At 41.5% G+C, this 13,449-nt stretch overlaps 1 protein-coding gene across 10 annotated transcripts in view; it reads left to right on the top strand.

Moving 5' to 3' along the window:
• PTK2 (protein tyrosine kinase 2) overlaps nucleotides 1-13,449 on the top strand; it is a 226,858-nt gene that overhangs the window by 202,944 nt on the left and 10,465 nt on the right. For all 10 annotated transcript variants that reach the window (XM_069854722.1, XM_069854721.1, XM_069854723.1 and 7 more), the window contains 2 exons: nucleotides 1,789-1,920; nucleotides 12,199-12,261. In XM_069854722.1, the coding sequence (XP_069710823.1) occupies nucleotides 1,789-1,920; nucleotides 12,199-12,261 (195 nt within the window). The remainder of the gene's footprint in view (nucleotides 1-1,788; nucleotides 1,921-12,198; nucleotides 12,262-13,449) is intronic.

Below are 13,449 nucleotides of genomic sequence, written 5' to 3'. Positions count from 1 at the left end.
CCTGTGGGAGGTTGGGCATAAACTGTGCTCTGTACACAAATCACACTTATTATCTTAACTAAGTAAGTGATAGCAAACATTTTGTGTTTGTTAAAAGGCTTTACTGAGACTTATTGCCCTTAATAGTGATGGGAACATTCATGTAAAACTATGTAATATCATTACTGTTTAAAAATACCTCTCATGGGAAATAACCGGCATAGCTTTTCCATAACTTATCCAGACAGAAAGTGAAATAGTCTGCAGAACTGTTTTGAGTTGTACTCCAGTTAGGTGCTTTTCAGCCTAGAAAAGAGCTTGCACAAAGCTGCTGCAAGGAACATCACATTAATTCCTCCTTTAACCTTCTGTCACTTGGTTTTCTGTTCTCCTCCAGTATTTTGTACGTTTTTCATTCCATTTCATCCTCCCACAAAATTTCAATTTGTGCTGCTTCTCTCTTAAATCTGTTTCCTCTCTAACCAGCACTCTGTCCCCTGTGCCTCTGATAAACATTGACATGATAACTAAGGCTTCCCTGTTAACGCTGGCAAGGTGCCTAAGTCTTCACTATGAGAGTGGTGTCTTCACTATGAGGGTGGTGAGGCACTGGAACAGGTTGCCCAGGGAAGTTGTGGCTGCCCCATCCCTGGAGGTAGAATCATAGAATAGTTTGGGTTGGAAGGGACCTTAAAGATCATCTAGTTCCAACCCCTCTGCCATGGGCAGGGACATCCCACTTGATCAGTTTACCCAAGACCCCATCCAACCTGGCCTTAAACGCCTCCAGGGATGGTGTTCAAGGCCAGGTTGAGTGAGGCCTTGGGCAGCCTTGTCCAGTGGGAGGTGTCCCTGCCCACAGCAGGGGGTTGAAACTGGGTGATCTTTAAGGTCGCTTCCAACCCTAACTGTTCTATGATTCCGTGATTCTTAAATTTGCCTCTACTCTTACTCTTGGTTGATTTGGCCGTATGTATGTTCTGCCATTGTGACTTGCTGCTGTGATCTTGTTGCTTACACTGTGTATAATTAAGGGCTGCAGTCCCAAGAAGTTCAACGTCCCTCTAGTTAAATCACTGTACAAACAACTCACTCTAACTATGTTGTGCTTGAATAAAGTGTTGGTAGATGTATATGGATGCTTTGCCAGTGTGGTAATAAGAAGCTACAGCCAAAGTTCTCACAAAAGCTTGGGAGCTTGGTTACATAAAACCAAGCTCAGTTTAGTGTATTAGAAAACTCCCCTTGGCTTCTTGAAGAATGCTAATCTATAGACTGCATGCTAATGATTTCCAGGCAGCGTTGGGATATGGTATATTCAGTACTGTAAGCTTAAGACATGCATAAAAACTTACTCAAAACCCATTAAAACTGTTTTTGTGAAGTGCTTTGCAAGTGTCAGCTAAAACTGAAAAGTGTGTTTGTTTGGAGAAGAAACATGTGTCTCTTAACAAATGGATAGTTACTTTATTGCTCAAGATAAATAAAATAAAATAGTTAAATCTGGTTTTGTTGTCCAACTTAAATGAAGTGCAGTATATGAAGTGACGAGGTTGCTGAAAAACAGAACAGAATTTTTCAAATCTTTTCTGTTCCAGTGATTAGGAGCAAGGCAAATGAAATGTTTGTAGTTGGAAAGACTTTCTTCTTATGGTCTGCTTCAGTTTATAAGGAGTTGAAGGGACACTGCTTGGCTGCTCTTGTACATTTGGGTTTTTAAAAATCTATTCTTTTATAATCTATATATTTTTGGAGCGGTTTATACAAATTTTAAGTTGTGGCACAGAATAAACTTACTCTGTTTTGTAGGATTCGGGCACTTTGGACATACGGGGAATGGGCCAGGTTCTACCCACACATCTTATGGAGGAGAGATTGATACGACAACAACAGGAGATGGAAGAAGACCAGCGCTGGCTTGAAAAAGAGGAACGATTCCTGGTAAATCCTTTGTTTCATAGCACTTCCTAATTCATTATGATTTTATTCTTTCATTGCAGCTTGATAAAACTGATCACCTCTTTGAAATGAGAGCATTTGCTGAACATAGGAGTCACAACCAAATGTAGGTTTGGCAATGGTTTTTAAATTCTGTGTTCAGTTAGTGAGTCCTGTATTATAAATACCTTGAACAGCTGGATTTTTTAGTCAGTCTAACTTTATCCAGTGGAGTATTTATGTGTGGGAAGTTTTGAGCCTAATTCTGTGCCAATCTGGAGATTGCCTGTTTGTTCTTAAGGAGGTAGATCTGTGCATACCCTACACCTAAAAAAAGGGATAACCACTGTCCATCTAACAGCACTGACTGTACTAAGAATTGTAAGCAGCCTTGTGCTGGAGGAATAATGAGACACATTAGTGAGAAGAAATAATTTTAGCAAATGCTCTGCGAGTTGGGGAACAAAGCTCTGAACATCACAAGGAGATGGAAGAAGAAATGCATTGGTAATGGAATCTTCTGTTGCTTTTTCTGTGCAGTTCTGTGTTTCCATGTTGTCAGTGCCACTGGTGTGTTGCTTTGGCTACCCAATTGTCAAAATTGAGGTTGTGTGTTAAAATTCTTGCAGCAGAAGATGATAGTAGCATATTACTCATTACAGGCTCAAGCTGGGGAGCCTGTGGGTGCATGAGCCCCCCTTGGCAGATGAATCATTTACAGCAGTGTGGTATGGGTCGGGGCAAACATCGATCGCAGTATTATGCATATTTCGAGGAGTGTTTTGGAAGACTTGTATGTAATCACAAAGCACACCTGTATGAGGTGCCTTAGGTTTGTTACAGGAGGTAAGTTTGAATAAATATGCTCTCTGTCAAAAGCAGATGGCGACAGTTAGCCTGTGGTTTCTGTAAGAGTTCTCTGCACTGTCTAGAGCTGGTCTCCAGGAAAATCTTAGTTGTGTGGGTTAATTATTTTTATTTTAGACACCAAAACTGCTGGTCGTGATTGTCTCGTGAAACTTGAAACTGCCTTTTAGGGGTCTTGATGCCAGGACATTTTGTTCCTTGAAAATACAAAGTTATGCATTATTCTACAGGAAGACAGTGGGCAGGAATGGAGAGCAGATCTTATATATAGACGATGTTACCAAGACCTTTTTCCTTGCCAGTTGAATTACCTTAGTCTCCTGGAGGAGGGCATAGTCTCTTACCTCTCTCAAAGGTTTAGTTATGTAAGGTATTCAGAACTGTTCAGAACAGCTGATGACTGTGAAGACAACCAAGGTAGGATAAATATCTACTGGCTCTTGAGAGCTACTGATAGATGCTGCCACATCCAGAACACGTTCTGGCCAAAATCCAGATTGCACCGGAGTTACAACGTTACTTTCGATTAAAAGGATGTTGAAGCTTGCTTTTGGCTGGTTTCCTTGTAAGTGCACTTGGGAATATGTGTTTTGCCATGGGATTGACCATAAAGAAACCACTGTACCCAGATTCCTTTGTCCGATTTATTACAAGCTGTGGAGAAAGAGGGGAAAGGAAAAATTCTTCCCTAATTTAGGCATTAGTTTTTCCAGTCTTGAGTGGCATCACTTGCTCGTGACTTTCACAAGGCCAGGAAGTCAAACTGATCCATTGTGGGCTGAAACTTTCAAGATTGTCAAGAACTTTTTGAGGCATTAGTGTATTTATTGTGAATGAGGCATTGTGCTTTCAGGTGGTGGCACCAGATTGCGTGGAAAACTTCTGCAGTACTCTTTCTGAATCTTCTGACCTTTTCTGCAGGGTAGATGACAGTTATTTGCAGTGTTTGTTATTCTGCTTTGATTCAGCCTTTGGACCATTAGGCTGTTTACTCTCCCCAAATTGGTGGGAGGAACCTGTTGATTTTTCTTTGGATCTGTAATACAATCTTCAGATGCATTTGGAAAAACATTGCTGTCTTTACATTATCTGTTAGATTTTATTATGAGGAGACATCAATTCTATTGCCACCCCCTACTCAAAGGAGAAATAGTTCTGATGGATTTGTGAGCAGCTGTACTGCTCACAGTGAGTATTGGTTTGATGTAAACCCTCGGAGGGCTAAAAAGAAAAAAGAAAAAAAAAAAAACAAAACAGAAAATTTGAGTGGAAGTAAGCATGAACTTACTACTGCATCAAAAGAAGTGTGACCAGCAGATCAAGAGAGGCGATTCTCCTCCTCTGCCCTTCTCTCATGACACCCTACCTTGAGTCCTGCATTCAATTCTGAGTCTTCAGCACAGAAAGGACATGGAGGTGTTAGAGCAAGTTCAGACGAGGCCACAAAGTTCACTAGAGGGATGAAGCACCTCCCCTGTGAGGGCAGGCTGAGAGAGCTGAGGTTGTTCGTCCTGGAGAAGACAAGCCTCCAGGGAGACCTTTTAGTAGCCTCCCAGTACTTAAAGGGAGCTGCAGGAAAGCTGAGGGGGTTCTTTATCAAGGATTGCAGGGATAGGGCAAGGGGGAACAGTTTTAAACTTAAACATGGGAGATTTAGATTAGATAATAGGAAGAATTTTTTCCTGTGAAAGTGGTGAGGCACTGGCACAGGTTGTCCAGGAAAGTAGTGGATGCATCATCCCTGGAAGTGTTAAAGACCAGGCTGGATGAGGCTTTAAGCAACCTGGTCCAATGAGAGGTGTCCCCGCTCATGGCACAGGGATTGAAACTGGGTGGTCTTTTAAGGTCCCTTCCAACCCAAACCATTCCATGATTCTGTGAACGTAAATGGCCAAAATGAGGCATTGGAATCCATAAGGAGCTTCAGTTCTTTTTCTTTCCACACTGACGTTTTGCCTACACAGACTTCAGGGTTTGTACTTGAACACCTCTTACAGATTTATACGTGAAGAGCTGAACAAGCTCAAAGTAGCCCCAGTATATTTGAACCTGTTGCAGGATGTCTGTCAGGAATCTTCACTTTATAGATGGGTGTTTCTTGGAAGAGGAATGTGGTTTTCTAGGTTTAGCCCTGAAGAAATTAAGAGAGAAAATCACTGTGAGGAGTCACTCTTGGAGGCTGGGCCAGTCTCCTGAAGGATATCCATGAGAGAGTCCAGTGTAGAAATAATCCACATATTACACACACACGCTTCTTGTCCTGTGTCGTCTACTGAGTACCTAGTGACATTTCTTCCCCTGGGAGAAGAGACTTCCCTAATTTAACTCCAGATGATTTTTCCAAATTGATGTTGTGTCTGTTACTTGTTTTGAGACACCTTTCTGCACTAACCTCTAGGCTTTGGTAAACTTGTTTTGCTAAAGCATGACTTTTCCTTGCCTGCTACAGGCAGGTTTGAGAAGTATATTTTTCCTTCAAAGCACGGAGAACAAAGGAGAGAGTAGAGCTGGATTTTAATTTTGAACTTATGTATCTATACCACGCTGTGTTCTCAGTTAGAACTTGCCAAAGCTGCTCTGTTTACACAGTCTTCAGGCTCCTACTGTATATCTCACTTCTGCAGCTGAGAATTGAACTCACAGGGGAGCAACAGCAAATCACTTTGTGCAAGAAACTGCCACGAGAAGAAAAATCCTCAGTGGGGTTTCTGTTAGTACAATTTTTGTTTCCCCAGAGTGACGCCAACTTGCTCATGACTTGAAATTTATTGCTGCTTCTACAGAGAAAAGAATACAACTCAAAGCATGTTAGTGCAAGTATAAACAGTGATGGTGCTGTGTCGGCTAGAAGAGACACCCCAGATGAAGAATTCAGTTGCAGTGGCACGGAAAGGGAAATTTGCCAGTCTTCAGAGGGGTTGTTTTCTGTGTAAGCACTTTGCCTCAAACTGGTCCTGTGAGGATGTGTGACTAGTCAGTACTTGAAAGACATGGAAATGTTGTTTGCAAGCTGCAGCCTTAGCAGAATCCAGAATTCTGAAATTCAAAACAAATAAATCACTCTTGATGGGAAGCTCCCGAATGAAAATAAATCTCTTGTGTAAACACTTGAAGTGTTTCATTTGAAATTATACAAAGTAAATCCATTGGGAGGTGATAAGAGAATTGGAGAGGGGTGATTTGGGGAGCTTTTTTCACAGAACTGCCGCTCCCTCCCACCTCCTGATAGAGAGGAGAAGTCACACACTAGTCTGGTAGCTTTAATGAACGCTGATTAAGCCTGTGGGCTTTCACAGACATCACAGAATTGTTCAGGTTGAAAAGACCTTTAAAATCATCAAGTCCAACCGTTAATGTAGCATCAAGGGAAACTGAAAAGGCTGCTACACTTCTTTCTCTTGTAGGAGAAATAGAAACCCAAAATAACAGTTTTCTAGGGTGGGGGATTTGATGGATATAGCAAATTCCTGTACATCTGAGTCTCCTTTGCATGGAGATCTCCATTCAGGTAGTGGCGGGGGGAGGGGCAGAAAGGGTGGTGCACAGCCAGGCATCACTTTGGTAAAGATTTTGGATGTGGCTAGAGTTCAGAAGATTTTTATCTAAAGCCGAAAATTATTAGGTGAATAGGAAAGCCATTCATGCTCTCTTGATACAATTGCTTCGGATACTGCCATCTCTAGGAAGGAGAACAGAAATCTCTGAATTATTTTTGAGGAAGCTGAAGCCAAGACAAAACATTTACTGCACTTAAAGCTTGATGGGGTAACTGTAGAAGATAGTTTGTGTCCAGGACATCTGCACGTAGAAAGCGTGAGATGGCTGCAGTAAGAACACTTTACACCAAACAAGTGGATGTCTGGCCTTTTGCAGAAGCCAAAGGAATCTTACTGTTAGGGTTTGTTAGGTGCTGCAGTCCTGAGGACTGGATTCTTCACTCATCGTTTATACCCTGTGATGCTTAGACCTCAGCAGACAAGCAGAATCACAAGAAATTAAAGAAATTCTCATTTTACACTTTCTCATAGAATGGTTTGGGTTAGAAGGGACCTTAAAGATCATCCAGTTTCAACCGGGGGATGCTTTCTGCTGGATCAGGTTGCTCAAAGCCTCATCCAACCTGGTCTTAACACCACCATGTGGGGCAGCCACAACTTATCTGAGCGACCTATGCCAGTGCCTAACCTCTCTCACAGTAGAGAATTGCTTCCTAATGTCTCATCTAAACCTTCCTTCTTTCAGCTTAAAACTGTTTCCCTTCATCCTATCACTATGCTCTCCTGAGTTCTCTTGAGTTGTTTTTTGATGATACGGGTTTTTTGACCCCTGCAAAAAAAAAATTAGATAAAGATTAATCAGGCTTTTAGCTGTACATAGTTTATGGCTTCATGTAGAGGCCGACTAAAGAACCTCCATCCCCAAAAGCAGTGCCCCACCTTTGTGAATGATGTCTCAGCTGCTAGCACCACAGCTCGCTGTAGCTGGAGGATTTGGCCCTGCATTCTGGCATGCGTGTTGCAATACTTGCACTTACGCCTGGCTTGCTGTCTTTCTTTTACAGTATTTGTGTGCATAGAAAATCAGCCCATAACGATCAGATTACTCCATTAGGGCCACAGTATGTGTAAATCATCCAGCCGTGATTTCTTGCATTAGAATTTATTTAAAAGCAAATAAATTAATTTATTGAGTTAAAATCATTTTAAAGGGCCTTCTGACAATGCTTTTACTTGTAAATTTTGACATGGCACTATGTGACATGGTTTAGTAGGCACAGTGGTATTGGGTTGCCAGTTGGGCTGTATGATCTCAGAGGTCTTTTCCAGCCTTAATGATTCTATGATTTTTTTTTTTTAATTGCTTCTAGGAGAGACCATACGTCCTGTATTTTAATAGAGAGTTTGACCCAAAGGAAGAATCATCTGTAACAACAGATAGGAAACCAGTGGTGGTGGTGATGCCATGAGAGAGCCTGCTGAACTAGCAACTAGTTAGCTTGCTTCACAGAAGTTATGGGAAAGCAACTGTGAAGCTCTGTGTCCTTTTGAGGTGGTTTTCTGAGTTCAGCAGTGCAGTGAAGTTAGTGAATTTTGTGCTGTAGCTTTTGGCAATGTCACTCACTCTCTCTGAACATTTTGCAGAATGCTTTTCTTCCTTGGGGCCTATTTAATTACCTGCTTCCTCGTTTCTATTTAGTTTCCAGTTTGAAGCTTTTTTTGTGGGTATTTGATGGTATGTGGCATTGGTTTTAATCATAAAAAATAAAGATACATATGCATATCTTTTAGTAATATATGTATACCTTTTAGTAACTCCTCAACAGACAGAGCAGTGTTGTGCTAAGAAATTTATAGTCCTCTCCTGTGATAGGTTAAAAAGAAATAACTCACATAGTTTCCTTATCGTGTTTGGGTTTGTTTTTGCTGAAATTCCCACATAGTTGTGGTTTTGTCCTATTTTGACACTGAGAACTGCAATTCAACTATAATTGATGTGAATTGATGCTAAAATAAGATTTTAATCTTTAGCCTGAGAAAATCCCACCAAGACATTACAGTTTGGCATGTCCTGAGAATGCCAAGACTTACATGTTCTTTTATTAGTGAGGGACCAGAAATACTGGAAATAAAGTAGATTATGTTCCAGTTTGTCAACATATGCATCCTGTCTGAAAAGTCCTCAAGACCTTTCCAAAGGTTTCAGATAACAGACATTTATTATTATTATAACTGTTAGAATAGTTGTCAATTACTTTTCAAGAGCCTTGATTCTCTGCAAGATAAGTATTTCATAAAATATAGATGCCCCCTGAAATATAAGTGTCTGTAATGAATATAGTGGTAAGTAGAAAAGACTTTGCTTAAACTTAACTTCTAGTTTAGTACAGGAGTGTTATGCAGTCATATCATAGAGCAGTTGGGGTCAGAAGGGTCCTTAAAGATCATCCAGTTCCATCCCCCCTGCCATGGGCAGGGACACCTCCCACTGGATCAGGTTGCTCAAAGCCCCATCCAACCTGGCCTTGGAGAGAGACGGGACATCCATGACTTCTCTGGGCAACTTGTCCCAGTGCCTCACCACCCTCACAGGAAAAAATTTCTTCCTAATATCTCATCTACATCTCCCCTCTTTCAGCTTAAACCGACTCCCCTCGTCTTATCCCTTCACTCCTTGATAAAGAGCCCCTCCCCAGCTTTCCTGTAGGCAACCTGTTCTAGGTGTACACTCTTACTGGCTGCATTCAACTTGGCAGCCTCACAACCAAGTGGATGGATGTCTTGGGGGTTTTCCCTCCTTCAACTCATCTCCCTGTTGTATACACACCCTCAACACAGTTTGTGCTCCAACAAGTGCCAGAAATGTTCTCCATAAGCAAGTGCATGCTGAATGCATCCTGGCATCCACCAGTTTCTTGCCCCTTTAGCTGCCTCTCAGAAGGGTTTGTTTACCATCCGGCCAAGAAGTTCTGTGTGTCTAACAGGACACCCAGTACCAGTTGAAGAGAATCATTTATGGTTGGACTTGATGATCTTGTAGTCTTTTCCAGCCTTAATGATTCCATGATTTGAAGCAGTCTCTGTGGTTGGGGAAGGGCTGCCATGAGGGTGCAGGGCCATAGCAGGGACTGGAAAGTTGGAAGGATGTGTTTTGGGGCTGTCATGGTGTGTGAAGTAGAGAATAGATCAATTTTCATAGAATCATAGAATGCTTTGGGTTGGATGGGACCTTAAAGATCAGCCAGTTCCAACCCCCCTGCCATGGGCAGGGACACCTCCCACTGGATCAGGCTGCCCAAGGTCCCATCAACCCGACCTTGAAGACTTCCAGGGGTGGGGCAGCCACAACTTCCCTGGGCAACCTGTACCACTGCCTCACCATCCTCAGCATGAAGAAGGGTGTAAGGCTTATTTTTGAGCCAAAGAGTGTTGCATTAAACACATCTGCAGGATCTCGATATCAAAAATTCAGCAATGTATCGCTATGTAATGTCAGCACAATGAAAGCTTTCTAGAGCTGTAGAAGAATAAGAATTGCTGCTAAATCCTATTTAAAAGTACAATGGGAGTTTCATCTTAGATATAACCTTTAGTTTGTCTTTTGAATTTTTCACAGCTATACAAATGGATAAATGAGAATATCGTTTACTAGAATGGGAGTTGTTGGAATTCCTTAGAACACAGTCAGGTCACTAGGAATATGCTTGGGCCTCTTAGTCATTGAACACAAAAGCATATTGAATATTGTTCTGTTGTTCCTTCTGTGGGGCAGAAGGAGGAAAATGTTTGGCGAAGTTGAAAGGGCTTGTGTTTATGTAGCATGAAAGGTTTTGGGTTCTTATTTCTAAGACTTAATTATGGAGATCAGTGAGGTGCAGGTGGGTTGTGTAGCTGTGCCAGCTGCTGATGGACCCTCTGGTTTGGTATTACGATGTCTGTTAAATTAACTTTCTTCTTGTAATACTAGGAAAAACAAATGCATTATTTGGTCTAATGTATGGATTTTAGCTTCTGAATCTTTAAATGCTCAATGTTTCCTTGTTTTTGAGTCTGGTTTAGGGCGCATTTCTGGAGTAATAAATTGTTAAAAGTGCAAAGAACGTTAAAGCCTCCTGTGATAAAATAGTCTGACTGTTTCCAAAGACTTCGGGCACTTCCCTGGCTAGAAACAAAGGCAAATTGCAAACATCAGTGTAATAGAAATGCGGTTAGTCATGCTTAGATAAACAAAGACAGCCATTTGCTTAAAAGTATAAGGAGAATCGTGAGTTACTTGATATCTAATGAAGTATGTGGCATGCCATATCAAATGAGACTTTAATCAGAAAAAAAATCCTTTATAATAATAGAGCAAATTAACTGGAGGTTCGTTAACTCTGAGTTTCATCATAACATTCCCAGAGATACACTGAGAAATTGCTTGCTTATGCCTGCTTCAGTTCTTCATGTTTAAGATGGGGTTAAATATTTCCCTGTCTAGCATGAGTTGTCTATTTTTAATCTGCGAGTTCTTTCAGGCAGCGACTGTCTCTGGCTGTGCCTCAGTCTGCAGAAGACTGAATGAAAATCCAAAGTTTAAGCTCTTCTGACACACTACCAGCACAACTGGAGTATTTTTAATGATAAAAGATCAGTATCTTTGCAAGTTCTGTCTGCCCTGCTGGCTTTTTAGAGTCATTTAGCAGCACATGTGAGTCAGAGTTATTCTTTAGTGCATTTAGGAACAGGAAAGGACAGGGGTCTGGGAGTTGGAACTGGATGATCTTTAAGGTCCCTTCCAAACCAAACCATTCTGTGATTCTAACAAACAGATATATTTGTCCCCCAAACTGACTCTGAAAGGACACATATCCAAACTGACTCTGAAAGAACACGTATCTGTTCGTGGAGTCAGTTAGGTAATGTCAATAGTCAAATACTTGCAGCTCTCTCAATAAAAAAAAAAAATTCTCATTCTGTGTGTCTATTTTATGTATTTATCCATACAGACATAGGAAGTAGGTTGTATTTACACTGGTGCAGATGTGCATTTTATCTATTTTCCGAAGAGAGGAAACCCTGAGTCCAATGGGAGAGTGAATTGGAGAGTCCGAGAAACCCTCTGCGGTGTCCTGTGCCCAAATGAGCACACTAGGAAAACACTCTCATTTTGCTGAACTCATATCTTCACATCAGGTTTAACCTTTGTTTCACATCCGCTTTTCCTTTGGCTTTCCGTGTACTTAATATTGTCCTCAAAGAGTAACATACCTAGACTTGCTGGGGAGATGAGACAAGCGACCAGTTTCTACACAAAAAAAAATTGCGCCAGTCTTATTTTTACATTTTAAAACAAAGCCCCAGGTTCTTGTATCTTGCTTAAAATGTATGAGGTAGAAATTTGTTTGTCGCATGTATGGGGAGGATAGCGCAGCTGGATGTCTTTATTAGCTTTCTGTATCCAAACGCAGTGTTTAAAGACCGCCAGTAATTGGCCTCGTTTGCAGGCTTGGCGAGGGAGCCAAGGACATATAAGCCATCCGCAGGCAGGAAGCGGGAATGAATGTGCAGCGTTTCTCATCCTGTCCTTGGGAAGCGAACACTTTTTTTCAAAAAAAAAAACAAAACCAAACCAGCTTTTGCTGCCTTTGAGAAAATTAAAATGCAGGTTTTCCAATGTTGTCTCAGGGAAACGGTACTCTCAATATTTTTAACAGCGTTTTTACACGTGTGCTGAGCGGGTGGTGAGCAGCAGTTGGAGGCAGCCAGGAGTTTCGGTAGCTGCAGTCGCAGCAGCGGGGGTGTAGAGGCTGGAATGAAATGTCATCTGTATTTGTTGGTCTAAATTGTTAACAGCATTTTCCTTTCTTTAAAATGCCTAGGTCGCAGGACTCGGTAAGCAGAGTATGGAATGACATTTTGTGGTTTTTTGTTGTAGAAACCCGACGTGCGGCTCTCCAGAGGCAGCATCGATCGAGAGGATGGAGGTCTCCAGGGCCCAGTAAGTGTGTGGGGGAGCTTTCCTCTCCCAGCTCTTTCTCTGCTTTCCTGGTAGAACATCTTGTACGCTGTCTTGATGATGGGAGATGATTTAAGGGTTTTGCTAAATGTTTCCACTATTATTACATGGTTCTACAACTTTCCAAGACGCTCAGCTTCTGTGGGAACAGCAGCTGTGGCAAACTTGTTCATGCAGCAGTTTGGGAGATTTGGGGTTTGGTAGATTTTTTTCCCTTTGAAGCTGCAGTTGAAACAAATACCCCACAAATATGTTGCAATAATTTTTAAATGCCCATGTGCTATTCATGTGGTCTTTTATTCTAAAATATGGGTAGATTGCTGAAAGTTCTGTAAACAGGAAGCAGGATTAAAATAACTTTTGCAGTTGTTTAAATATCTGAAGGGTTTTCTTACAGGGAATGTAAATGTTTCTGTTGTATTACCCAGAAATCTGCTTGGGGTAAATGATCCGTTCTGAAACAAATGGCCTGAACCCCAGAGCCATTCTTGTGTTGCCAGACAACAGCTGCTGCTGTGGTATTCTCTCTTACTGGCTTAATTCCTGTCTGTTTAACTAGAAATGCCTCTCCAATTGTTTAATTGTGATTGGAATTTCTGAATCATACTGATAGAAAGGAGGGGGGGGTTAAGCTAGAGACTGTTACTGGTGGAAACCTGATGCTTCGTCTGTTGTTTGTCCCCAGGGATCACCTTTGAAATGTTTAAAGTTCATATTTTAAATTCAGTTTCCAAGTTCACTTGGGATGCAGTTGTGAACTCCTAGTTTGGCTTCAGTATTTTTTCACTACCTAAGAATTCAGGGACTCTTCCTACATTTGCAGCCAAAGTGCGCTCATGGATGAGTGTGGTAGTGACACACCACGGTGTGGTCTCTAGGGATGTTCATGTCTGGAAGCTGCTAAGATTTTTTCTGTGAAATTGGAGAAGACTCCTAGTTATTGTTATGTCTTTTTTGTTGTTGCATCTTTATCTAAGAGCAAGTTGTCGCTGCATTTTCTGCTATTCATGAAGATGCTTTGAGATAACCTGAAGATCCTAAGATCATGTCAGAGGTTTGATTCAGGTGGCTGTCAGTGGTCCTGTCTTCCCAGACGAGGTTGTACAATTTCCCACCCTGTGTGAAAGAATGTGAAGAAAACACGTAGTGATTATTGACAAAATCGAGTTT

The sequence above is a fragment of the Phaenicophaeus curvirostris genome, chromosome 3 (genome assembly GCF_032191515.1).
Source record: "Phaenicophaeus curvirostris isolate KB17595 chromosome 3, BPBGC_Pcur_1.0, whole genome shotgun sequence".
NCBI classification, from domain to species: Eukaryota; Metazoa; Chordata; class Aves; order Cuculiformes; family Cuculidae; genus Phaenicophaeus; species Phaenicophaeus curvirostris.
Note: the sequence above shows the minus strand (reverse complement) of the source record. Positions and strands in the feature narration are given on the sequence as shown.